Here is a 27893-nt window from a genome sequence, read left to right as displayed (position 1 = left end):
CAGCAAGACAAAGTTCACACTGCCCCCTGCTGCCCAGCCACACAGTCTCTCTTCCTCGACCACCTTTATCCCACTTTGAAAAAAGAAAAGCAACAGCATACCCCCACAAAAGTCAAATGTCTTTATTTTTATATATAAAAAAAATTTGTACAGTTTTAGTTCCTATGTTTAAGGAAAAAAAATCCCTAAAATTGCCATAATGTTTAATCCACTGCAAACTGTAAAAACAAGCTTTTTATATATTAAAAAAAATTTACATTTTACAATTTTCTACACGCATGCACAAGATCTCAGCTCTGTAACCAAAAAAAAAGAAGGAAAAAGAAAAGAAAAAAGGAAAGAAAGAAAAAGAGAGAGAAAGAAAGAAAGAAAAAAGAAAAGGGGGGGAAGAAAAGGAATAAAAAAATCTAGATCCAACAATGGAAAATTCTAAATTACATTCTCACTTGGAAGAGATTCAAGTAGGCCCTTCCTTTTGCACACAGAAGAACAAATTACAACAATCACACATCAGAACAGAATCCATCAGTAGATGTTGTCCCACGAGGAGAACAGAGGGGGCAAAAAGAGACTGACAGACACCAGGAACGGACAAGGCAGAGCGAGGCCCAACCAACAGGGCAAGCACAAACCCTGGAAACCAGACATTTGGAGTGAGGACCTTCCAGGATCCTGCCTCTTTGTCTTTATTAAGTTTACAGTGGGAATGCTGTGGCTGGCTGGGACCAAAAGCAGAAGGGAAGAGATGGAAAGAACTGGGAGGACATAAAATAAAAACAGAGCGAACAAAGACACTTATTTAGGAGAAACCAGGAAGGGACCGATGGGGATAGCGACAGAGTGGTGAGGTAGGTGAAGGACTTAGGCACGGTGTCCTGGCATGGAGGAAAGAGAGGTAAGCACTCCAAGGTCATGAAAACAAAGGCCGAGGTGTGCAGGGGGATGAGCTAGGACGCCACACAGATGGAGAAGCGAGGGCACTGAAGTAGGCCAGCACAGCATCCCCTGCGGTGATAGCGCTGGGCTGGGTAGGCACATTCCTCCAGTGGAAGAATAGAAACCGAGTGAGTGGTGGGACAAGATTGGTGGGGGAACTGCTCAGAGGGACTGAGTCAGCCGCCCACACAGAGCAGTTCACAGCATGAAGACAACTTCCTATTCTGGAGAAGCAAAAGACACAGATACACACACACACCTCTCTCTCTCTCCCTCTCTCTCTCTCTCTCTCTCTCACACACATACACACACACACACATACACACACACACACACAGAGCTATACTCTTGACAATTCATCCTGACATTTTAAAAAACATAATAACCAAAGTAGACAAAGATACCACAGTTCTGACACAAAGGACCAAAACGCTATACCATTCTTAGTCACAGCCCTTAGTGCTTTGACAGAGAGTCGGAGAGACTTTTTTCTTTTTCATTTTAGGGAAAAGGAATGAAAATATCACAGTGATTAAAAAACATGGCAGGTTCTTAAAATAAATGCCCCTGCGCCCCTAACCTAGGGCATCAACTAAGATCCCAAATATTTTCCTTCTGCCCACCCCCACCCACTGCTTAAACCAACACCACACCCCATTCTTGCCCAAAAAGGCAGTGATCCCCAATCACCATCCAGGCCCTGCTTTCCAGGATAGTGAGGTATTTATGTGACCCAAAAGTACTCCTCTGAAACCTGCTTTGAAAGAAAGAAAGAAAGAAAGAAAGAAAGAAAGAAAGAAAGAAAGAAAGAAAAGAAAAGAAAAGAAACCTTCCCATGACTCAAGTACAGATTTATTTCCCTGGAGTCTATCCAGGAACCTCTACCAGAGCCCTAGGCTAACCTTGAGGCCCTGCCTAAGTCAGCTCCAAAAGCCCATTCCTGTGGGAACAGTAAGGGGTGGTTGGCTATGGATCCCACAGCCTCACATAGAGATCAATGGGTACCTCATCTCAGTGGACGGCAAACACCAGCAAAATTTCCAGGGAAGTGAAAGGCCTATGCAGGGGCTTTGGGAGTTGTTTAAGAGACGTGACCCAGGGGCACTGCTCCGTCCCAGCCATCAGAACCATCCCCCACACGGATTCCTGGAAGGATGGATGTAGACATTTCCTGTTTCTACTTTCTTGTGATAAAAGATAATTTAAAGGTGTCTGATTTAAGGGCTTAAATTTGCTCTGAAAATATCCACTAGAGGGTTAATGAATCCTGCTCAAAAGGAGCTTTCAATTACTGAGATTCAGATGTGGTGCAAAGGCTGTGTTAGTTAAAATGGGGTGAGGAGCTAAGACCTACAAAAGGCAGGAATCCTGGTCCCTCACCCCAATACAGAGCCTAGAAAGCGAGGCAGGGAGAGAAGAGGATGGGACCCTGGAAGGCCATGGAAAAGAGACCCCTGAGGCAAAGAACCGGACTTAAGGCAGGGGATGAGAAGGAGCTGCTGGGCCTTCCCCTAAGAAGAGATGAGGCCACAGGTCTCTAGAGTTGGAAGTCAGCAGGACTGGGGTAGCTGGTGCAGAAAAGAAAAATGTCTTAGGCCATGGTCTTAGACCACATCTTAGGGTTGGTCAGGGTCTGCATATCATAAAGTCCCTACAGAAGTCAACACGCATCCTTCACGGGTAAGGGTAGAAACGAACTGCTCAGAGGGATAAGGGTCAGTGGTTCAGAGGGATAGGAGCCAGTGACAAGCGTCTCTCCAACTTGAGGGGATTGTCCCGCCCTTCCCCTTAGAAGTTGCCCAAAAAAGAAATACCGAACCTCCCCCACAGCCCTAGTAAAGTGGTCAAGGAGGTTTTCACCTCAATTTGCCTATGATCATGTGATCCCACAAGTCAGAAATAGCATAGAAGACTCCTGAGTGGGACTTCCCACTTGTTCTGTCTGTGTGTGGACCAGGAAAGTACAGCTGTAACAGCAGGAAGCAAGTTAACACGCAGGGAGAATCCTAACTCGGACTTGTCACAGGTCCATCCCTGCCCAGGGACTCGTGGCTATGAGTGGGCACAGGGAATAGGGTTAGCTGCTGTCCCGCAAGAGTTTGGCACCATGGCTCTCTGGGGTCAAAGCTCTGTCCCCCACCCCCACCCCAGAGAAATCCTATTAGGGACCACTGGAGAGCAGGGCTCTAAGAACTTAGGTTTGTTAAGTGGAAGCTCAGGGTTAAGGTACAATCAAGATCAAGAAGGTCCTGCGCCCTTTGAGAAGGGACTTCCATCCAGGGGGACACTTTGGGAAAGAACAGGGTAAGAGGCACTGTTTCCTGCAGAGCCTGGAGTGATACAAACTTGTGGGGGAGGCAGGGTGGTTCCCAAATATTGTTAAAGCAAGGTGGTCTCTCCAGATTTACATGGGAAAACTGAGGAAGAGGCGTGGAGACCAGATACAGGATAAGTTAATTCAAGTAAAAAAAAAAAACAAAAACAAGAGCAAGAGGAAGTAGGGCAGCAGAAATGTGGCAGGGCCGAAGCCCCAAGCCACACCCACTCTGCAGGAGCCCCCCACATATCCCCTGCCCTGCTACTGCTATAGAGTCACACAGAGGTCTCCGACTGCAGCCGCATGACAAACTTGTGGGACTTGGGATCCACAAATTCCTCAGAGAGTTTGAAGAATGGCACCTTCTTGGTGCTCACCACCAGGCTGAAGTCCTGGCGTTTCAAGAGGAAAACGATGCCGTCCTTAAGCCCATTGGTCACCGGCTCCTCGCTCACCAATGTCCACTGTTTGGCCAGCCACCGTTCTTTGTGGTACTGGATGGTGGGTCCAGCTGCCAGATATCGCTCCAGGAAGGCCTGAGGAGGGGAAAAGACACTGCCTGGGCATCTCTCCCACCCGCCAATCCTTCATCCTCTGCCACACAGCTTTCAAAGGCAGCCATGATGTTCTGAGCTCATTCCATACACATGAACAAGTATCTTCAAATGTGTGCGCAGAAGAAAGCCTGCGAGAAGCTTAATATTCAGATGAGGAGGATGGCATGCAGAGGTGAGAGTGCTCCAGTCAGGACCAGAACTCACTCTGTTCCCTGCACCAGGTTGCGTCCCGGGCAACTCGACCCTCATTCTTCCTTCTTTCTTCCTCCCCTTCCATACAGCTTATATGATTAGAGCCATGTAGGTCTGCACGCAGACAGAAGAGGGCCAAGCAAAGGTATACATGCAACAGAGTGTGTGTGTGCGTGCGTGCGTGCCTGTGTGTTGTGCTAGTAACTGAAGTCAAGAACTTGGGCCTGCTCTAGCACTGAGCTACATCCCCAGCCTCTTTAGCACCCACTCACCAAAGAAGGCTCTGAGAAAGCCATTCTAGGAAGCTGGCAACTGGGTTGAGGCAAGCAATGGCTAAAAGTAAGCACAGGCAGAAAGCTTACTTGGAGGGCAAAGGGTCAGGAGGGTAAAGGTGAGACTTGGAATGTAGAAATTCCAGAGCCTTATGAAGAGGAGCAACAGGCCTCTGACATCACCCCAAATGTTTCAAAAGCCTACCCTTGCCTCCTCCACTCCACACAGACAGGCTAGGTGGAGTGGGGACAAGAAAAGAGATTACAGAAAAGAAGTGAGGAAGAGACAAAGAGAGGGAAGAAGAGGGAAGGAAGAGCAGCCATGAACAAAGGGAACCGGAAGCTGGACCCAGGGGAAGGGCTCGAGGTGGCAGGCCTACCTTGGGTGTCATGTCGTGAGTGATGCAGAACTCCAAGTGCTGTAGGATGCTCTCCATGGTATGGTAAGGCTGCTGCTTGGTGGTCCGGAGATACTTCTGCATAGCACGGGCCATGGACGCAAAGATGGCTTGGGCTGCTTCCCGGGGATCCATCACCTCCCTGGGGTTCTTCTGCTCCTCTTCCTGCAGCCGCTTAATATGAGTGAAGGCCTCCTCCACAGCCACCACAAGCCTGGGGACAGGCAGTAGCTGAAGCAGATGCCCACTGCGGTCCCACCCTCCACCCATTGGCTCTGACTGCTGAAGTCAGAGCGAGGTCAGGCCTCCCTGCTCTCCCTGAAGTCATAGAAGCCCATTTGGAGCCAAGCGCCTGGAGATTAAGAGATGGGGGGGGGGGGGAGGTGTTTTTCTCACAGGCAACAAGAAACAGTTGTAGAACTCAGTGGACTCAGACAAGGGACTTAAAGTGAACAGGCCTGACATTAAATCCAGAAAGACACCTAGGAACTATGTTACTGAAAAGGCCAAGTATCCCACAGTACCCCAAGTCTCCATACCACACCACACTATACTATGTAAAAACATTAATAGATATGAGTAAAGGGAAATGGCTCATTATCATTATTATTATTTATTTATTTATCGTTATCATCACTTATTATTACTATTAAAGTTATTTATGTGTGTGTGTAGGCATGCATATGTCTTCTGTGGAGGTTTGAGAAATCCCTTCTCTTTCTAACATATGGATTCTGGAGATTGAACTCAGATCATCAGGCTTGGCAGCAAGAGCCTTTACACCTGGCCCTGGAAATGCTATTTCTATTCAGCCACAGTAGGACAAGCAGTGCTGACACTTGACTGGGACCAGAGTGGGGGTAGGGGGACACAATACAGACACAACACGGGACATCTACAGTAGCCTAAAGTCAACAAAGAACTGCTATCTAAAATACACAAAGAATTCACTACAAATCAGGAAGGAAATGGTAAAACCTTTAAAATAATGAATAAAAGAGGAGGCTGGTAAGAGAGCTCAGCCAGGAGAGGGACTTGCCACCAAGTCTGACACCCGAGTTCCATCCCTGGACTTACATGGTGGAGGAACAAAACCCACATGCAAAAATTGTCCTCCAAGCTCCATATAAACTCTGAAGTGTGCATGGCCACATAGACATATAAATAAATAAATGTAATTATTTAATTACTGGCAAGGGAGCCAGGAAAGATGACATATTCCTATAATCCCAGTACTTGGTAAGCGGAGGCAGAAGAATCACAGGTTCCAAACCAGGCTGGTCTACTTAGTGAGACTCTATCTCAAAAAACTAAGTACATTCAAATAAAATCAGACCAAGGAAGTAAAGGATTCATATGAAACCTGAAGGACACTAGGCAAGTAGAGACACAAACTGAACACTAATAAGGGGCTAGAGAGGACAGCTCGGTGGTTAAGCACACCTATTGTTCTTGCATAGGACCCAGGTTCAGTTCCTAGCACTCACATGACAGGTCACAGCTGCATGTAACTCCAGGTCCAAGGGATCCCATGTCTTTTTGTACTTCCCTGGGCAGCAGGCACACACATAGTATTCATACATGCAGGCAAAACACTAATACACATAAAATAATCTTTTTGTGTGTCCATTGTCTCGTTCTCCCCCACCCCCCAATCAGGTGTCAGCATGCCCTGTCCTACTGTGGCTGAATAGAAATGTCATTTTCAGAGCCAGGAGTAAAGGCTCTTGCTGGCAAGTCTGATGATCTGAGTTCAATCCCCAGAACTGGAACTGGAGTTACAGACAGCAGTGAGCTGCCATGTGGGTGCTGGGAACTGAACCTGGATCCTCTGGAACAGCAGTCAGTGCTCTTGATCACTGAGTCATCAATCCAGCCCCTAAAATATTGTTTTTAATTTTTAAAAATAAATGAAACATTAAAAAGATGCTTCTTCATCAAAATGGAAGAAAACTATAATCCTAACACTGGACAGCAAGTCAGGGGCTGGTGCGCGACAACTGTCTATATTCTGTCAATTATGTTTTAAATAAACGCTGATTGGCCAGTAGCCAGGCAGGAAGTATAGGCAGAACAACCAGACAGGAAGTAGAGGCGGGTCAATGGGAACAGGAGAATTCTGGGAAGAGGGAAGCTCCCTCTGCAGTCCTGTCCAGACATAGAAGAAGCAAGATGTGATTACGCTGCTGAAAAAGGTACTGAGCCATGTAGCTAACACAGATAAGAATAATGGGCTAATGTAAGTTATAAGAGTTAATAAGAAGCCTGAGCTAATGGACCAATCAGTTTATGATTAATGTAGACCTCTGTGTGATTTCTTTGGGACTTAACGACTGTGCGAACCGGGCAAAACAGTAACCTCAGACAGCAAGGGGCATTCTATGAACCACAGTGCAGCAATAACATGCAACGAGGGGGACACAGAGAACACATAGGTGAATCTCAAAACACATTACAGAGGAAGAAGAGAAAAGTCAGTTTAGCAGAGGGCCTGGATGAGTTTGAGGTCAGTCTGTCTGCATAATGAGTTCCAGGCCAGTCAAGGCTACAAAGATGATTTTATCTCAAAAACACAAACAAAAAAGTCAGTCAACACTAATAGCACCGAGCTGCACAGGCCAACATATCATTTCTACAAAAACATAAACAGATTCTAAGGACCTCAAACCAGGCTCAAGTAGATGAGGAAAGACTGTGAAGGAACTATGACCCCAGGTGGTAAGAGCCAAGGACAGCGAGGAGCATCGTACCCACTAAGTCTAAAAACTGAAACAAAACCCTTGACCTGAAAGTAGGAATGGCCAGAAGTGATAGGACAAGAAAGGATGTGAGGCCTGGATGCCAGAATCCAGACACCTGGGGACCTTCCATAAGCTCAGGATGGAACTCTAGGCTAGTACATGCCTTTGTCTGCAGGTCTCCTTTCTGTACATCCTTATGCCTCCCTACGTTTCTTGGTAAAGTTTCTTTAGAAAAGATATTTTTGTTTCAGGTGAACCAGAGTTTCCTACCAGCTACAAGAAAGGTAACAGGGAGAAGAAATAAACCCGTGTGCCAAGAGGGACAGGCAAGCCGTGATATCCAAGACCCTAATCAGGGGAAATGGCAAAAGGGCCTTCACTAGTTTCTTTCCAACAAGCACCATTTCCAAGACAACAGGCAATGTCACAGAATTAGAGCTGGTGGTCTTTGCTCTCCAGGGGACACCAAGCTACATTAAGACCAAGATTGGGCCATCTCTCTGCCTTGAAACCTAGAAATGGGAAGTGGGCGGAGGGCAGGGTGAATGTTCTAGTCCTATATTTCTGCTCCTCTCTTCTCCAGTGAAATCCTAGAAGCTTCAGGTGGAACCTGGTAGCAGCAGGCACTGAGAAAAAGTCTTCAGACATGATTTAAGTTCTTATGACAAAGGGAGACGTGAAGACAGCATTTAAGAATTTACCAATGAGGTCAGGCGTGGCGGAACACGTCTTTAATCCCAGCTCTTGAGAGCAAGATATCATCAGATCTCTGTGAGTTTGGGGCCAGCCTGAGCTACACAGTGAGCTTCCGGACAGCCAGGGCTACATAGCAAGGCCCTGTCTCAACAAAATAAACAAACAAAACACTCAAAGTCGATGTCCTATACTTTGAACCTCAACATCAGGGAAACAAAGAACAGCAGATCCCTGGCATCTGGCAGCCAGCCAGCTTGGTCTAGCCTACTTGGTGAGCTCCAAAGCAAGGAAGAGACCATCTCAAAACACAAAGTGGATGACACCTGAGGAACAATAGCCCAGACTGTCCTCTGGCCTCCACACGCATGCACAAATACACACACACACACACACACACACACACACACACACAAATAAATAAATAATGAACAGACAAACAAACAAATAAATAATCCGTTGAGGCCTGAAAACCACTTTTCCCTGTAGGCAGCAAAAGTCAGAAAGAGCAGTCTCCTGTTAGAAAAAGCTGGAACCTGTGGGGAGTTTCATGACATGAAAGTGATCCCATCAAAAGCCAGGGAACTTGGGAGAGAAGCCCGGGCTCACATGAGAGCCACACAGATTTATCCTTCAAGGTCAAAGCAGATGGTCCAGCAAACCCGAACCTGACCCACGGAACAGAGCAATAATAAACGTGCTGTTTTACAGCTGCTGAGTCTGTGGCAATCAGTCACGGAAGCACTAGAAAATGACTACGCAAACCTGTATCATCACTGCTCGACCTCCAGCAGGTCTAGGGGCCTCTTATGCTCCCTCTCCCCAGTCCATCCCAGAGGCTCGCCCTCCCCATCCTCCTGGCTCTTCCCTCCTTCGGGTACTCGCCAGCCCTGAACTCACAGCCAGTACCCACCTGGCCCTGCGCTTCCGCACTCTGCGCTCGTGCTCGGCTTCCTCGTAGTAGTACTCGTTGTGGCTGTTGTCCCGCCTCCGCGCCGCTGCCGCAATCACAGCCCTTGACTGGCCAGTGGAGTTATTGGTGCTGTTTTCTGCACAGGAGCAGGATGGAGGAGATGGTCAAAAAAACAAAGGAACAAAGAGTGTAGCCTCCACACTTTGCTGGAGCTCTGGGAAAAAGCCTGACACATCCAAAGGATTCGTTCCCCACCCCACACACCCAGCAATGCCTCCCAGTCCCAGCCCTCCTGGCTACCTCTGGGAGAAGCTGCAGGAAAGCAACCAGGAAGGCATTGGAAGGGCAGAAGTCCTGCATATATGCCTCCCGAGGCAGGAGACTTTGCAGCTCAGGGCCGAAGGGTAGAGACCAGGGGTATGAGAAGACACAGGCGCTAAACCAGGGGACACACCGTAGCATAAAAAGGATCAGCAGCTAAGACCAGCTACCTGAAGTCAAGGGAAATGACAGAACAGAGGGGGCTGGGACACAGGCCAGAGAAAGGAAAAGGCAAGGGAAGTAGCTTGGAGTCCTGTTTAGGAAGAGGCCGGGAGGGGCGGAGGAGCAGGGCCGCTCACCCTCTCCGAGAGAATACACCTTGAAGCCAGACACTTTCTTGGCCAGGACGGACTTGGGCAGGTTGAGGAGGGCGGGGTTGTAGACAGGGAAGTCATGGTAATACTTCTCCAGGATCCACACAGCCACTCGCTGGATGCTGTTGGGGAGACGGCAGGAGGGGGAGGGAGAAGGGACAGACAAGGGGCACAGGGGAAGGGAACATCAGGGCAGGTCGGCAGGGCTGGAGAGGACACATGACAGGGACAAGCTGCTTCCAGGAAGCCTGGCTCAAGCCTGGGGTCTACTTACCAGGCCCCTACCCTTTCCCAAGACTGGGTCTCCTAGTCATTTCCTACCATGCTGAAGCCCAGGGGTAAAAAGGGCCCCAGTCAGAGGTCTCCTCATCCCCCTCCAACATTCTCCCAAGGTTACTGACAGGACCTGGGAGGTGTCACTGATGCTCCACACAACCAGGGGGAGGGAGGGAGACATCCTGCCCATAAGCCTGGTAAGAGGTTACTTTCTATCCCTCCCTCAGGCAGCCCATCCTCTGACCAGTTCATCTCGCTGACTACTTTCAGGAAGCTGTGCCTCCAAGAAAAGGTTAGAAACCTTCTGCTGGTATCCCATATCTCTCTCTCCTTTGGTCCATCCTCCCCTAAGACTCCTGATTTTGAACTGCCTATCCCTCACAGTTCACAACTCCCACAGGCATCTTGCCCACGAGTCTCCATATGACTTTGCCATCAGGTTGAAAATATCGCTGATCTCTCTCTTACTGTGTGCACGCTCCCTTCCATCCAGCCCCTCACATCCATCGCTTACTGTTCCCACCACCACACCCTCCCCCTCCCTTCAAGCCCTTTCAGGTCTCATCTTTGTCCTATGCATTGTCCCACCTACTGCCACGCACCCGTACCTGAGATGGCCGACATTGTAGAAGCGGCTGGCCCCGTCCGTCGACCGCACGACCTTAAGCGTGAACTGGGGCTGGAGTTGGCGCAACTCCAGCAGAACTACAGCCAGGTAGTGCACGAAGAGTAGGGCGTCCACCAGCGAAACAGCAAACTGAACCACGCCCTGGTAGCTGCGCTCCCGCGCATCCAAGATGCGCACGCCGTAGAAGAGCCAGTAGGAGATAACAAGCAGGAAGACGAGCACCATGAGCAGGGCGCGTAACACGAAGACTCGGGGCAACGAGGCCTTGGGCCGGCGGAAGAACAGAGCCCAGCTGCCCAAGAGCAAGATGAGCAGCTTGAAGGCCACGGAGATGAAGAGGCCCTCACACGCTGTCCCACACGGCTCCAGCTCCTCCCGCCACAGTAGTGGAGGCAGAAGCAGGAAAGCCAGCGGGGTGAGGAAAGAGAGGAGCGCCAGAGTGGCCCCTGCTGCCACGCCCAAGTGGCGTGAACAGTCCAGCGGCACACTGTCCTCCATGTCCTTGGCGATGCGCGTGAGGTCATCATGGGAGATACTGTGCTCGGAGGTGCCTGTGACCACCGTTGTTGTCTCTCCCCAGTTGTCATCCTACAGTCGGGAAGAGGACGAAGGAGAAAAGATAAGCAGAGAAGACAGGGGTGCACAGGAGAAAGGAGACAGCAGAAAGAAGGGGAATCAACAAATACACCGTCATTGGAGGATGCTGAGCTCCACCATGCGCCCATCTTGTTGCTGCAGGAATTGCAATATAAAACCCAAATCCTCAGGGAGCTGCACAGAGACTGGGGAGGGAAACGCCACATATGCAGCGGTGACCCTCAGAAAACAGAGCACAGGACAACTGCCAAGGGAACATCTTGGGACAGTAACAATGACCCAGGGGCAGGCTTGCCAGGCAAAACAGGCAGTTTCCAGAGAGTGATAGGACCCGAGCTGACCCCCCAGCAGCGGGTGACATGCAAAAGCTCTTCTGAATTAGTGGTTCCCAACCCCAGCTGCACACATTAGAATCACCCTGGGGAGCTTGGAAAACATAACAATTATGCAAAGTGAGATCTGCTTGTCAACCTTTTTTTAAAACAGTCCCGAGATGATTATAATGTTCAGCCAAGATTGGGAACTCTGAACTAAATGATCCCCAGGGGCTGCTAGTCAGAACACCCTGTGGACCAGCAGTGTGGCAGTCACCTGGGAGCACGTGAGAAACGCAGAACCACAGGCCCACCCCACATTTACCAAGCCACAGTCTGCACTTCAACAAGATGCCCAGGAACAACTGTTTCAACTCAGGGTTCTCCTAAGTTTCCTACAGCTCTTTCAGAAGTCCACAATTTCAATAGAAGCCAGAGACAGACGTTCAGGGCAGAGATTCAGAGGGCTGAGGATCCAAAATCAGGGGCTTGGAAGTGCCTGGGAAAGGCAAGTCAAAAGCCACTTGTGCAGGCCATGTGGCAATGCCAGGCTAAGCAACAGGCATCTATCCCGGTCAAGTGAGGTAATGCATGACTATGATCCCAGCGCACAGGAGGTTGAAGCTGGAGGATCGTGTCAGCTCAAGATTAGCCTGAGCCACAGATCAAGACAGTCTCAAAGAGGGTAGAAAAAAAAGCCAGGGGCTTTTACATGCCTGTAATCCTATCACTTGGGGAGGTGGAGGAAGAAATATCAGCGGGTCAAAGCCATCATCAATTATATTAGTAAGTTCAAGGCCAGCCTGAGCTACGGGAGACCTCATCTTTTGAAAAAGCCATCTATTCTTCAACCACGAGCAGCTACTGCGGTGTTCCCACAAGGGATAAAGAGAGACAAGACGGCTGGCGAGTGATCTAAATAGGATATGGGAAACACACTGCAGATTCAGGGTCACCATGGGAGACCTCAGGCTACATGGGGTAGCCATCTGAACAATCATGGTTTGGGTCTGTGGAGGTAAGCAGTGGACAGGCTGGGTGCCTCAGGTGCTCTCCAGAGTGTGATCTGCCCACATCTGCTTCTCTGCAGTGGTTAGAGACCATCCTCCAAAGAAGTCCCAGGACACCAGGACTTCCAGTACCCACAATTCACTTCCTGGACAGCCTGGGCATATGGAGTCATACCCTGAAGCCCAGGGGATGAAGGCCACAGGACCGAGTCACACAGTGCAGTGAAGCGGGGTGGCCTAGAAGAGCCAGTGACTAGAGGGCTGAGGAATGTCCTCTCCCAAGGAGGGGGGAAGAACCCAAACTGAATGTAGAAAGTAGAAGCGCTGGCCACTGTCGGCTGTGGGGGTGGAACCACACCCTCACCCGGTGACCCCAGATACACTGTCTACCCTCTCAAGGATCAAGGCCTAGGGAACCCCACCCTAACAGGAGTGATCAAGATCACTTTAAAAATCTATGAAGTTTGGTATCACGGAAAGAAATGAGCTTCCAATGTCAGACAGGTCTGCCCTCCGCGCCCGCCCCCCCCCCCCCCCCGCTTTTTGAGGAAAAAAAAGCTAAGAGTCTCAATTGCCTTAAGATACTCCCAAGAAGGAAGTGCAGGAATAAGAAGATTTAAGCAATCTCTGTCACTGCAAACCCTGTTGCTCCTCAATTCCAGGACTGTCCTCTCGACCCAGGGAGTGCAATGAGCCAGAAGTTAGAACAGAAACAGCAGTTCCCTCTGTCCCGGAGAATTCTTTTCCAAGGTACCTTCCTTAACTGCTCAGGCTCTCCTCTTTCCCTAGGACCTAGGTGATGCTATTTCCACATGCTGACAGCAGGGGGCGCAATCCTGAGACTCAAGGGAAACCTGTGGTCTTCCCACCAAGATGGCTGCCCTCCTACTCCAACCTGCACCAGCCTGCCAGACTAACCGGAGCCTCAGAGGAGCGGCCCACTTCTTACTCAGCTAAACCCCCTCCACCGCTTGAGAAGGGGTAGTTTTCCACTAAAATTCCCTGAATTCCAACAGGGCCCCACCTTGGAACCTTAAACTAAGGAAGGGAATAGTAGCGCACAGCTGTAACCCCGACATCTGGGAGTCAGAGACACGAGGGTACCATTTTTAAACCAGTCTGGGGACCAGGGATAGTGGCGCACACCTTTAATCCCAGCACTAGGGCAGAGGCAGGCGGATCTCTTTGAGTTTGACGCTAGCCTGGGCTACACTGTGAGGCCCTATCTCACAACCATAACAACAAAACAAAAGAAAACCTAAGACGAGTCTGGGCTTCATAATGAGTCCAAGTCTAGCCTGGGCTACAAAAAGAGACCTTGTCTTGAAAAACAAACGAAAAGATACCCTTCTGGAACCTGCAACTGTCCTAGGAGACCAGATATTTATCTCGGCCCTTCCCTTGCCTAGTGGAGCCTCGAACTCCCTCAAGGGATCCGAAAATGTTAGCTCTACACCATTGCACTCCTAATGCTCACCCGCTCATCTCCTCTCGTGGACTCATTGTCCAGCAGGGGCTCTCCCGGAGCCTGGATCGTCACTGATTTATCTCCACGGCTCCCATCCCGGCTCTTAGAGCGGTGTCGGTCCCGGCGGTCCCTGCAGCAGGAAGTCGGAGAGACAGAAACAAAAGGTCAAGAGGGGAGTCTTAAAGGTCCTTTCAGGAGACCCCTACCCTGCCCACCCACCACCACCTCTCTACCAGCCGGGCCCTCCCCACCATTCAGCCGGACACACCTGTGCTTTCTGGAGCTGCGGGAATGGCCCGACTTGTAAGAGTAGCCCGAGTACTGGGACTCGGTGTCCATGGCGTCTGAACGCCGTGCCTTGTAGCGCTCCAGGGTCGCGGGCTGGGGCCTCTTGGGGGGCCCCACAGCCACCTCCTTTAGCACAGGCTTCTTCAGGCCAAGAGGCACCTTTAGGAAGTCAACTGTCACCCTGAGGGACTCTATTTTGCTGGACGAGTGGGCTTATCTCAGAGAAATTCAAGCGGCGACAACTGAGGAGATAAAGCAGTTGCTTAGGGGTAGCCTGGGTTCCCCCATGGGTGAAGACAGAAAAGAAAACCATGCCCAAATGTCACCAGAAGCTCAGGTAAGCCCAGACACTACCTGAGACTACCTCATTTTTGGTTCCTGTTCTGTTCAATGGGCTCAGCTCCTCCTGCTCCGCCAGCTAGAAAGATCCTTCACCCACAGTGTGCCCAGTATTCAGGGCTGGGGGAAATACTGGCACAGGCTCCCAGGGCAAGAACACCCCGAATAATCCAGCTTGGATGCCCCATTGGGAAGAATCAAAGCAGTACTCTCCTACTCTCAGCCAGGAAGACAGAGACTTAGAGACACATGGACGTATGTACAAACTCACAAACATAACCCCCTCTCTCTCTCTCTCTCTCTCTCTCTCTCTCTCTCTCTCTCTCTCTCTCATTGATGGGTGGATGGAGGATGTAGCCTGACAGCAGAAAACAAACAGAAGCATCTTCCAAACACCTGAAATCTCTGGACAAGCAAGATCCAAATCTATCTCCACTTTGGGCTGGTGGGCAGCCTCCCTTATCTACACTGCACAACTCTGCAGCAGAGGATGGTATCTCCTCCCCGAATCTCTAAGCACCACCCATCCTTCAGAGCCCAGCCCCAGCTCTCACAAAAGCCCCAGCTCCTCTAGCAGCTAGGGCCATCTTCTCCACTGATGCTGCCAACACTAACTTAAGCCATCACCCTGCCCTGAGAACTTCCCATCTTCACTCAGTGATTGAGAAAACCTCTCTAACACACCTACTTTGAACTATATACTTTGCTATGCCCTGGGTACTGTGGTGTAACTGACTCTGAGTTTATAGTTTGGGGGAAGACGTACGCTAAGCAACTAAGCCAATAAATACAAGCAGTCATGTCAGTGTGGTGGAGCTTAGCCGACAACAGGCAAAGGTGTCAAGTACCAAACCCTGTGTTCTAAGCAGGCATTCTACCACTGAGCTAGCTACATTTCCAGCCCCACGGAGATGCTTTAAACCGAGTGTCTGGAAACATTGGAAAACAACACTTAAATGGAAGCCGAAGAAAGGAAGAAAAAGTTCCAGGAGGGGAAGAAGTGACAGCACACCAGGGAAGGTCAAGTCAAGAAAGCGCTTGTGAATTTAAGGCACAACCACCAACACAGCTGAGGGCAAGAGAGGAAGACAGAAGCAGCGGGCGGCAAGTGAAGAGGTCGGGTTTTATTCCAAGGTTATCAGAAGACTATTTTGCTGTACAGATTTGGGTTGGAAAGAAGAAGCAGCAGAAATGGAGAGATCAGTGAGGAGGGTCCACAGCAGGAAGACTTGGCCACCAGAACCAAGAAGGAGGAAAGAAACGGACTCCCAGAACCAGCCAGACCTGGTGAAAGGCTGGCTGAGGGGGTGAGGAGCAACAAAAACACCTAATCAAGAACATAAAATAAGTAAGTAAAACACAACCAAAATTAAAATAAATAAATAAATAAACCTAGCCTGAGCAAAGGAGAAAGTGCTGAGACTCTGGTAAGGCAGATTATTAGAAGACATGGTTGGGGGAACAGTGTTTCTGAAGCATTATGTGCGAACAGAAGGGCTGTAAGGACTATGCCCCACGCATTGAAGGTCATGCCTATGAGGAACTGGACAGTTTGGCATCCAAGGAACTGGAGTCTGAGCTGGATGTAGGGGCCACAGGCAGAGACACTGCACTGAGCTCAGAAGAAAACTTCATAATTAGATGCAAGAAATGGAAGGGAGGGTGTCCAGCACAGAGGTTTAAAAGGAGAGTCCAGAGGTCAGTAGAATGTAATCTCGGGCGACCAATAAGACAAGTGGACTTCCAGGGAGGAGTAAACACAACCAGGTCCAACCACCACTGAGAAGCCCACCGTTTTACGCACTGAAACAGACTTGCTTTGTGGAGTTACCTTTAAATCACCAACAAGTGAAGGCGCAGATTAAGTCATACACATTCGCAGACATCTCTCCTCCGGTGGGTACAGGGCAAGTAACCGATACCCACCTAGTCAACGAACACGCTTGTCTGACTGTCAGGGAAACTGCCACTGCAGGGAGATAAGCTTCAGTGTGAAATCTATTCATTTCTCCGCCTCACAGAGTCACGTGGAAGCGATCCATGAGCCAGTGATATCAATACCCCACATCAAAGCACTATGCGATTGAGACATACTTTGGGACAAATATAATTCAACCCGAACCTGAACCTCTCTAAACAGAACCATAAACAGGGCCCGTCCGATGCTCATCCCTCTGTCTGCAAATCACATGTTGGATTTCTCCGCCCCTCCCCTGGGGACCCACTCTACTGGTTTACTCCTCCATGTGGCTCAGACAGTCGCGGCCACACCACTTTTTGATGTGGTTCCCACCTATTCTTTCTAGTTCTCCTCTTAAACACTGAACTTTGCCAGGAGGCTCTGAAACCAGCAGACTGAGGGAAGGGGGGGTGAAATAAAAGGACAAAGAAATGCCATGGATTAGATCCAGACAGACACTAGAGCCCTCTCCTTCGCCATCCCCATCCCCAAATACCTGCACTCTGTCTGCCAGAGCCAACAGCAGAAAGAGCCTGGATTTACACAAAGACCTGGCTTTAAAGGCTCCCTCTCCCATTGCTGAGCTGTCTTAGCTGTGGGCAAGTTACTAACCCTTTTGTGCTAGTGGCCCGGTGGGCCCTTGGGTAAAATGAGGTGATGATACCTCCTTCATGGGGTAGCAGCAAGGAACACGGGGATGAAAGGAGTGCTTTCATACGCTGTACAGCTACTAATAGTTAAGCAATTAATAAGCTCTCAAACTCCAGTCCCCAACCACTTCCTCTGAAACTAGGGAAGGCGGTGGTATAAATAAATTGTACAACTAAATAAAGAACTCGCGCGCGCACACACACATCCCAACCAGACCCACTACTGCAAACACACCCAGATGTGAGGTGAAGCCGCTGTTTCCCCTACAGATAAATGTCAAGCCAGACAGGGTGCCAGCCATCTCCCAAGTCTTTGTTCTGAGTTACTTAGCCTGGATCCACTCCCTTCCTCACTAGCAAAAGACAAACCCCGCAGCCCTGGAATACAGAGGGCTCCCCAAAATGCAATAAAACGTGCTCCTCCCTCAACTACCAAACACAGGGTCCACAAAGGACCAATTCTGAAGCCTTTGCCTGCTGTCCCTTTGGGTACCCAAGGGAGCTAGCTAATCGCAGCATTGGGAAGGGATGAAAGGTAGGCAAAAAGATGGGCAGAAGATCCACACCCCCCCTCCACTTAATCAGTCTCAAGGATCAGGTTTGGAGGGTCTCCCGGGTGGGCAGTGTTCCCAGGAAACAAGGTGGGGGAGGGGATCAGTGGATGAGATCAACAAGTAGAAATGTCAGAGCAATGAAAAGACAGAAGAGAAGTCTGGACTTGGCACAGGGCAGAGAGCTGCACCCAGCTGAGGGGCAGAGGGTGGGAGGCTGTAAAAAGGGAATATGCCCCACTGTTTTTCAACTCACCCTCCCCCCCACTCCTCAAGACACAAACACAGGCACCTCGTCCCCTACTCAAACCAGCCATGGATTATCTGGGGTTAAAAGGAGGCCAAAGAGGAGAGGGAGAGAGCAAAGAGAGCCCCACACAAAAAGGAGACCCTTCTCCCCTCCAAAGGCCTTTCAGAAATAAAATTAATGGAATGTGTCTCAGTATCACCCCAAGGGAATTGGGGGGGGAGGGCTGAGGGGAATGTGGGGGCTTTTGTCCCGGCTGCCCAGCTTCTCCCACATTGATCACCATAGCAACCAAAGCCCCCTGTTGCCTAGGTGATGGCAGCCAGGTCCTGGAACCCATACCCAGCATCCAAAGCGAGAAAGGTTATAGAGGTGGGAGAATGAGACAGAGGGGGAGAGAATGGGGTTTCTCCTCTGGCAGTCCCAGCTTTTGTCTAAGCTTGGGATCGGGTTTCTTCAAGAAACAATTGGAGGCCTCTAGAAAAAAAAAAATAAACGGAAAACTTGGCAAGAGGGCCCTGGGGTACATGGTACGTGGGTAGATATGGGTGCCGGGTAAATACAGACCAGGACAAAATGAGCCTTCCTCATTCGCCACTCGCAGGAACAGCTGAGTGTCAGTCGAGTGTTCTGCGTGTGCACACACGTGCACACACACACACACACACAGGCACCCCACATGTGGCAGGTGCTCAGGACAACAACCAGGCATGGGAGCCTATGGTCACCACCTCCTTCTGCCACTGCAGTAGCCCCGGCCTTTAGACCCAGCATGGGGACATGAGGCAAAACACAACGAGGACACATCTGGGAAGAATCTGAGAGCCTGGGTGACTCAGCCAGAGAAAGGTAGGGAAGGGACAGATGCCCAGTGCACACCTCAGAAGCGGCGTTCTTCACTATACCGTATGACAGGGTTGGAAGTAGCAGGCCTGCAGGGCGGAGGTACCTGTTCCTGAGGAGAAGAAAGTAGGACGAGAAGCTAAAAGTGCTGCTTAGACAGGAGTTTGTCTCTAGGAGAGCACATTCCCCCTTCCCAGCCAGGGACCAGGAGGTCTCCTGCAGAGGCATCCATCTGTGGGAGCTTGCCCATTACAGCCTTCTGATTCCTACACAAGAGTCACGGTCGTCCTGTATCTGGCCTGGCCCCACTTCTGAACCACAGCCCGTAGAGAGGTGAGGGACTCCTAGGTAGCTCTCACAAGTGCTGAGTGCCTACTTTGGGAGTGGGGGTTTACTGATTAGCTATCTGGCCGGAAGCGGAGCCCCTAGTCATAAAGCTCATCATCAAGAGGCAGAGAGAAGGTTTAGAGGTTCCTTTGGTCTTTACCACACTATCCCTTGGATGTCTGAGATGCATCCAAACAGGTGGCCCTGTCAGTAGAGACTCAAGGCTTTTGATGTGGGTGAAAATACAGACACCTAACTCAGATCTCTACTCTCTCTCCTTGTCTCTCCTACACCAGGAGACAGTGAATTAACCCACCCAATTCTTTCAACTACTGCAAGCATTAGCTGAATGGTAACTCGGAGCCTTAAAACCAACCAAGTTTTACAGTAAGGCCCAGTGAAGGGAAGGAAATGGCTGGCCAGTGCTCACTGCTTCCATGACAGCCCATTCTGGCCTCTTATTGCTGGGAAAATTTCTCTTGAAGAGCAATCAGATTCTTCTGCGAGCCTCCCTCTTGCCCTTTCAACAGACAACACTAGAAGAATCTGAGGGAAGGGGAAGATTTGCTGACTTCTGCCTTGAGCCTTCTCACCAGTGAAAATGATCAGAGGTCAGGCAGGCCTAAACCCAATAGCAAAGAATCCCTACGTAACCAGCCATGGCTCCAAAGAACATCAGCACACCTTCATTCCTCCGCATCCGGCCTTGGACATGGGCAAGCCTCCCATTCCAAGAGGCTCATGCCAGGTCCTTCCCATCACAAAAAGAACCAAGGCACAGAATGGGCGAGGACCACCCTCAGCCTAAAAATGGGCTCCCAACTCACTCTTTTAAGTAGTCAGAATAGACCCAGTGACTCTAGTGACCCAAGAGGCCAAGAAGGCAGCTGGATCTCAGGGGGCCCAGTGGGAAGGCTACAAGACCAGGTGCCCAGGAGCTGGCACCAGGTGCCCCACCCCCGTACTGCTAACCAAGCACTCTCCTAGGAGGGCCAGACATGAGCTCATCATCCTCACAGCCCCAGGGAGGGGGCAGGAGCCTTCCCCTCACAAGGGAGGGGCAGAGGAGCAGGGAAGAGCCCACAGATGGGCTCCTGCCAGGGTACCAGATACTAACTAGGAAGGAAGGTGCTAGAAAGCAGAGCCACGCCCCTTTCCACCTTCTGTAATTTCCCTCGATGTAAATCAGACCAGCGTGGAGGATACCCTCCAAACCCAGACACGAAACACCGACACACATACACTCGTGCATACATTCTAGTTCCCCTTCTGAAACCTGGAATGGTTCCTGCCTGCCCCACCCAGCTCCACCCACCCTGGCTAGGCAGGTTCTGTAGAGACCTGTTCTGCTCTCTCTGGCACCCCTACCCCCACCCGGCTCTCAGAGTCCCTACCCCCAATCCAGCACACACACACACACACACACACACATACGCATGCACTCATACAAACACATGCACAGCCCATAGCATCCCATTCTCTAGTTTCTCCTAGACTCATCCCTGGTCAATCTCGAGCAGGATGTTGAGGGGTGAACATTCCCTTTGGCATCTTTCCCAGGTTGAGGCTATAGGGAGAGAGAGAGGACACAGAACTTGTACGGAGGCAACCGGGACTGAATTGCCAGGATGCCCTATTTAATTTTCACCACCCACTGGGCTTTGAGCTGCTGCCTCCCAGGTTGTGGCAAAAGAGGCCCCTCCCCACATGCCAGGTGAAGTGTGGACAGACTAAGGAGGAAAAACGGAAGGACAAGAGGAAGGAGATGAGCTGTGCTGACCCACAGGCCCACTTCCCCCATACACGGTCATACTAAATGTCATCTTGAAGCTATCCTAAGGAGGCCTCAACTGTCCCTGACCCCAAGGGACCTCGACGCCTGTTCACTCAGCCCCTGCCTCAAGGCAGGAAGAGTTATTTAGGAAGGGGAAGTCAGCCAACCTCAGGCTGGCAATGTCGACCAAAAGCACTGAGAAGTGGGGAAGGAGAGTGGGGGAAGAGACATATGGGACACTGTGGGTGAAGGCCGGATTGTATGGGGAAGCAGTAGAGTGAGCCTCAAGGTGTGAGACACAGTGTGTGTATTGGGGGGCGGGTAGGCCTGGGGTTCTCCATAAAACCTCCTCCATCCACCTCAGCCCAGGGACACTCATATCGAGGAACACTGAGCAGGCCAAAAGGCCTGAGTTCCAACCAGCCTCCGCCCTCCTGACAACACCCACCTCCCTCACCCGAGATTCAGATTCTCGCTCTTTCTGAAGATGATCAACTCCCCCATCCTTATATCTGCCACTTCCATTCCTGGAGTAGAGCAGGTGACAAAATATGTGTTTCTGTTCACACTTGGCTGTTTTCTGAGTTACCACATCACGCGTCAGGCTCAGCACCTGTTTCTGCCTGACCTCCTCCGCTTATCCTAAAAAGCTAGAGCCCCCATTCACAAACCCCCTCTTGTCTTCCGTCCAGGCCGAGGGAGCCAGGCGCCAGTGAGAGCAGAACTTGAGGGACTACAGTAACGACTGTGAGAAAATCCTATGACGAGAATGGCAAGATCCCCCTCCACACAAGACTCCATGAGCTACGGTAGCGAAGCTTATTCTCTTGGCTGAGCGCCTGCTCCACACAGAAGGGAAGAGCTTCAGCTCCAACAGGAGTCCTGCCATGGCTTAGACAATGAGGTGCCCACCCCCAGGAAAAGCCTGGCTTTCTCCAATAAGGCCCCATCTGGTTCTCATCCTTAGAAGGTGTCTCTACTCATCAGGCTATATGGACTCGAGTTAACTTTCCAAGGCGGAAGAGGAATTAGTCACGTTCAAGATTAAAGCCAAGAAGGAGCAATCAGATAAAATTGGGATGACAGCGCAGACATGACAAGAGCACTTTGGGATAGGGAAGACCAAAGAGCACAGAAATTACAGAGATCAAACCTAGCCTTTAGGGGCTACACCATCTTAAAGACTTCCTTGCCTTCTCTAAGCTTATTTTCCTGGCTGTAAAATGGGGACAATAGTTTTCCATATAATGTATCTAGTAAGTCAAAGAAGCTGTAATATACAAGATGCTCCATCAGGCCAGGTATGACAGTCACATGTTTTTGTGATCCAGGCACTTCAGAGGCAAAGGCAGGCAGACCTATGTGAGTTTGAGGCCAATGTGATCTACAAAGAAAGTTTCAGGCCAGTCAGGGCCACACAGTGAGTGAGACCCTGTTTCAAAAAAACAAAAGGTAGCTAGACCTATAGATGATAGATTAAAAATTGATGCTCAGTGAAAGGTTTGTTTCCCAGCTCTTTTAGGTACCGGATAGTCAATCCTTCGACTTCTTTTCCTCTAACCTCATTATAAAAAATAGATTCCACTCAGAATAAGGAGGATGCAGAGGTGGTTCCTCCCCAACATGGGCCTCAGCCAGAACTAATCCTACAGTGATCCATTTCCTTGGGAGCTCTTGGGTCCCCAGCTTCTCTCTTCTGCTCCTCCCTCTTCTTCAGTGAGGTCAGGCCTGGGATCCAATGTCTTGCCACTCTTCTCCAGTCTCTCACCCTAGCTACTCATCAATGGGAAGAGGAAGGAGACCCCAAGGCTCCTGCCCCACCCCAACCCCCCAGCTACTACCTACTCGCCCCTCTCAGGGCCCCACCCTGATTACCAGGATAGCCCCAGTGCTGCTGATTCCAAGCTTATTTCTCCCAAGCCCATCCCCAGCTGTCTTGTCTGTAATTACCAACCTTGCCAGGGGCATCAGACTGGCAATGCAACAGCTCATTTCCAAAGGGCCCCACCACAGAAGCCTCTGCCTCCCACTCTGCACCACGCAGAAGGGGGAATAAAAGAGATGAAAAGTTCTGTCCAGGTCACCGTTGAGAAAGTGACAAATGGCTGTCATCACATCTCTGCTATCAATATCACACGCAGCACAGGACTACCCACCTGTAGAGGGCGAGAGGCTTCAGGTCAACTCAGAGAGAGAGGAAATTGATTGGAGGCAAAGCAGGAAGACGAATTCGCACAGGGATGAGAGTAGAAGCGCACAGGGCACAGGTGGGAGCTTCGAGGAGAGAGGAGGAAACAGTAGGTTAAAAAAAAAAAGATCTGAGAAGAAACAGACTATCATCCCAGTCTCTCTCCCTGATGCAGCCACTTCTACCAACAAACACCACAGACAGGAAAGAAAGGGGATCATTAATTTTGTTTTATAGCTAGGGAAACTGAGACCAAATCCTCACTTCGTACTTCAAGATCCAGCAGGACCAACCCCCCCCCAGTCCTTCCTGCTCGTGCTCAGCCTCTACCAGCAAGCCCTCCTCAGGTCTCTCCATCTTTCTTTTCTTGAAAAACTGCTAAGGGCCAGGCGTGATGGCACAGGACTGAGCCAGAGAGGCAAGCAGATCTCTACGAGTTCCAGGTCAGCAAAGATAAAAAGCAAGACTTTGCACATAGATAGATAGATGATTGATAGATAGATAGATAGATAGATAGATAGATAGATAGATAGATAGATGATAGAGAGAGGATAGTGAGAGATAAATGGGGTCTTCTAAGAAATATGTGTGTAGTAGAATATTACTAAGCCATAAAAAGGAGCGATGTACATACATGCTGCCACATGACTAAGCCTTTCAAACATGTTGAGTGGAGGAATCCAGACATAAATGATGAAATTTGGAGGAAATAGCCAGAGCAGGTAACTCCACAGAAACAGAATGCAGATTAGGGGTGGCCAAGAACTGAACAAGAGGGCATTGGGAACTTAGTGTGCATGCAGTTCCTTCAGGACTAGCAAAAATGTCTCACAACTCGACAGAAATGGCTGCAGAGTATTGCGTGTGTGTACACAAAACTCCACTCTCTTTAATGTTCATTTCATGTTAACTTCTAAAACTCCAGCGGCCAACACATCTCCTTCAGGAACCTTGCCCAATACTGCACCTCAGAACCAAACTCTATGCTGCAAGGGCCTCCAGAATACACCTCCATCCGGCACTCAGGGGCTTACGGGGATTGACGTGTTCAAGCATGCTTCCCCTGTGAACAGTGTCTTCTTCACCCTTCCATCCCCCGTGCTTCTCACAACACCTAGCAGAAAGTGGACTGTGATCTGCCAGAGGAGAGCACAAAGCAAGTTAGCTCACTCCCCTGCCCCACTGCCCGGACCTCCATTGCTTACTACAGCCATGGATTAAAATTCAAGCCCCGCCAGCCAGGACGTGCTAAGTCATTTCCCCTGTGCCTGGCACTGAGGAACATACTCTTCCCAGGTTATTTCACTTGGTCCTCATGAACCTAAGAGGTGGGGCTTATCATCAAGCCATGTAACAGGTGAGGCTTTACAAAACTTCTCTGTTTTGTCTGAGGTCACAGAATTAGGAAAAGCTAGAAGTTAAGAGCAAATTGTCAACAGGAGAGAGGTCACAGTACCAGGAGGGGGACTTGGAATTCCTTGTGGATGGGTTCAGAGCGGCCTTGGAGGATGGTGTCTTAGAACACCTAGGCAGCTAAGGACTGGAACTTAATTACATGCATCCGGTCACATGGTTCTTAGACTAAGTGAAACTGTCTGACTCTTCCTTTTGTCTCACAGTGTGGGAGCCAGTAAAAGAGAAAACCAGAGACCCTAAAGCTCAGAAGGAACGAAGGGCCAGGGAAAGGGGGATCTCTCTCCTCAAGTCCTACAAGAAGGTGAGGGAACATAGAAGAGAAAAGAAGGCAGCCCTGTAGGAATTAGAGAAAGTAGAAAGCAGGACCAAGACAATAGAGAAGGAGGGGCCAATGTGGCCACTGGTTTCCAGTCTGGAAGTACTTTCTGAAATGGCACTTCCTATTGTCTAACCACAGTTCCTCCTGCTTGGAGGGCAACTCCTACCGATGGTGAGCATAAACTGAGCAAATAAGGCATGCCAAAAAGTCAGGCACTTGTCTTAGACACAAGCACTTTGCAGGTTTGGGGAAAACCATCTGATTGGTGTCTGATTTGAAGGAATGGAGCAGTGGGGTGGGGAAGGGGACATCTAATCCTTTCCTAGCCTGCTCCTCTTCCTAGTCCAACATTTTCTAAACCTCTCCACTCTTTCCAAAGGCTTTATGAAGGGTAGGGAGCTCTGAGGGCTAAAGATGGAACATTCCAACTGCACATGCCCATTAGAGACCAACATTCCAGTTGCAATTACCCAGGGACTCTAATGGGCCCCTGTCTTAAAACCGGTGTCCCCGCCTAACTAACCTCTGGCAGCAAGTGGGAAATGGTTGAGAACGTGCAGCTGGGAACAAGACTTGGGTCCCAGAGGAGATGACCACCCCGGTCTTCCTTTCACCCCAAAGGAGAATGAACAAGAGCAAAGAGAGAAAGAAAGGAGGTAGCCGCTGCTACTCCTCAGAGAAGAGATGTTCCCCTCATGGTCTCTGACTTCCCACCCATTCTCATAATGATGAAGGCAGACCTTTCCCACAATGTGTACAATCTGGCCCCTGGCACGCTCAGCGCCAATGCACACACACACACACACACACACACACACACACACACACGTCTCCGGATCCTAAAGGTAGGGCAGAGTTGGAGGGCTCTGAAGTAGTCACCTTCAAGACAGCTTTCCAAGAGAGCTGTGGTCTCAGAGAAGGAACTGGGGCAGAGAAGCCATGCATGTGGCCTCAAAGAACACTAGAGCCCAGCCTAGAACAGTGGGGAAGGTCGCTACATCTTATTTGTGTCCTTGACTCATTGAACCCCAAAATTCCTTTAGGACTACAGAGCCCCTCCACCTCTCCTGAGCCTATTCCCCCACTCCCTCACAATACACACCATCTTCCAGAAAAGTCTACCTTCCCAAATACGCACCACCTCATAAAGCTCACTACCCCCCAAATGCACGATCCCCATGAGGGTCTCAGATCCTCAAGACACTACCCTGGAATCTAGGCAGAGCCATTCAAATCCTGCACAGCCTTCCCTGTGGGCTTTCGGCCAGGAAAATCTGCCTGCAGAGACAAGAGGTACCCCCAATACATACTCAAAAATACACACCCTAGCAAAGGCAGGTACACACATTGACATCTACCCATCAATACAGGTTACTCACGAGAGCACAGATTCACACATACACACACACACACACACATTCCCACTACACCGGTGCACACACAACTATCCACATATACCACCCATTCTGCTCTTATAAACCCATCTTCTCTAATACCCACCCACCTCTTTCCTATAAGCCCCTCTCTCAACACATACACAGATACACACCCCTTCCCTAGAGTATACACACAAATACATACCAAACACACAACAGATATGTGGCCAGCTCTCTCTCACACACACACACAGAAAGAGAGAGAGAGAGAGAGAGAGAGAGAGAGAGAGAAAGAGAGAAAGAGAGAGACAGAGAACCATCTACAACCCAGGGCCCACCTGCAGGAACACGCAGCACGTCAAGGCGTGCACACACACACACAAAAACAAAGAATCATGCATACTGATCCCCCAACCAACCCTTTAAAACTCACTAACGCAGTGTCCAAGACCTTCGATGAGTAAATAGGACGAGGGAGAGATGATGTCGTTTCCCACAACCCACCCCGACACACATTCCCCGGTATCGCTGCAAGTCCCATCCTTGGCGCGCTCTCTCTCTCTCTCTCTCTCTCTCTCTCTCACACACACACACACACACACACACACACACACACACACACACACACACTGCTGTCCAGGGCCATCTCTCAGGGATCTACTCTACACCATGTACATAGAGTTCATGAACCTGCCCCTTCCCTCCCGACACTTTAAAGGTGTATACGCAGCCCTACATACCTTTAGCTTCCAATACCTCCAGCTTCCGATCCTTCCATGGCCTCTCCCACCACCTCCAACACACGCTTCCCAATCCCCAGCTTCAATGGACTCCCTGGGGATCGTTCAAGCGACCGACCCGGGCCCCCAGCCCAGGAAAGTCCCCGGCTCTTAAGGCCTGGGCTCCGCCCCTTCCCCACGCACCCTTTCCCCTCCCCAAAGTTGGGGGTACTCCGCTGGGCAGTAGAGAACAGACCGGAAGGGGGTTGCCTCAAGCCCCCCTTCCCCCAGAAGCCACCCCGCTTTCTCCAGGGCCGGGCGCTCCCTGATCCTTTGCATGATCTCCTTTTTTTTCTGCTGCTTTCTTTCTTTCTTTTTTTGCAAACTTTGCCCGCGCCCCCGCGGCCCGCCACTCACCCGCTGCTGCGAACAGTCGGCTGGACTGGGCGCACGCCCCGCTCCGCTCCGTGCCTTTGTATCCGCAGCGCACCGGGTCGCTCCGAACTCCGCGCTCCAGGACCGGCAGCGCAGCCGATGGGGGTTGTTGAGGGGGGCTCCTGAGGTCGTTCACCCCGGCTCCGTCCCAGACCACTCGCCTCTTTCCCCCTCGAGGCCCCGGGGGCAGGGGGCCGGGGGAACTGCAGGGCGCTCAGGCTCCCATGGCGGGACCGAGGAGGACCAAGCAATCGGGGATCAGGAATCAGATCTCCAGCCGGCGGCGGAGGGGGAGGGGACAGAGGGGGAGGGGACCGGAGGGGGGCAGGGGGCGGGGAGCCTGCTCCCAGGTGCCGCCTCCCGGCTGTTCCCGCAGCCGCCGCCCCTCCCGCCGCTGCGTCCATTGTCTGCGGCCCGGCTCTTCCCCAAGTCGTGGCACCCCCAGCTCTGCGCCTGGCCATGCCCTGCGCCCTCGGGATCCTGGGAATCCGCTCCGGGTTTGCGAACCTGGCCA

The 27893-nt window shown here is 50.6% G+C and overlaps 1 protein-coding gene across 1 annotated transcript; it reads right to left on the bottom strand.

Moving 5' to 3' along the window:
* Positions 1-110: 110 nt before the first annotated feature.
* Positions 111-27691, bottom strand: Vangl2 (VANGL planar cell polarity protein 2). The gene is made up of 9 exons (XM_041643400.1): positions 27362-27691; positions 23083-23200; positions 14216-14477; positions 13957-14077; positions 10539-11146; positions 9640-9776; positions 9020-9155; positions 4655-4886; positions 111-3789 (listed from the first exon to the last, which is right to left on the bottom strand). The coding sequence occupies exons 3-9, from the start codon at positions 14284-14286 to the stop codon at positions 3529-3531; spliced, it is 1566 nt and encodes a 521-aa protein (XP_041499334.1). The 5' UTR covers positions 14287-14477; positions 23083-23200; positions 27362-27691; the 3' UTR covers positions 111-3528.
* Between the last annotated feature and the right edge of the window lie 202 nt (positions 27692-27893).

The sequence above is a fragment of the Microtus oregoni genome, unplaced genomic scaffold (genome assembly GCF_018167655.1).
Source record: "Microtus oregoni isolate MIOR12 unplaced genomic scaffold, Mior012 000086F_ref0000336, whole genome shotgun sequence".
Taxonomy (NCBI): Eukaryota; Metazoa; Chordata; class Mammalia; order Rodentia; family Cricetidae; genus Microtus; species Microtus oregoni.
The sequence above is the reverse complement of the archived record's forward strand: the minus strand, read 5'-3'. Positions and strand labels throughout refer to the sequence as shown.

Coding starts and splice junctions, on each gene's coding strand:
- Vangl2 (XM_041643400.1), bottom strand. CDS start 14,286: ATGGACACCGAGTCCCAGTACTCGGGCTACTCTTACAAGTCGGGCCAT. Junction 4,887..9,019: donor GTGCGGAAGCGCAGGGCCAG/GTGGGTACTGGC, acceptor GCCTGTCCCCAG/GCTTGTGGTGGCTGTGGAGG. Junction 3,790..4,654: donor CTCACGACATGACACCCAAG/GTAGGCCTGCCA, acceptor TCCCCTCCTCAG/GCCTTCCTGGAGCGATATCT.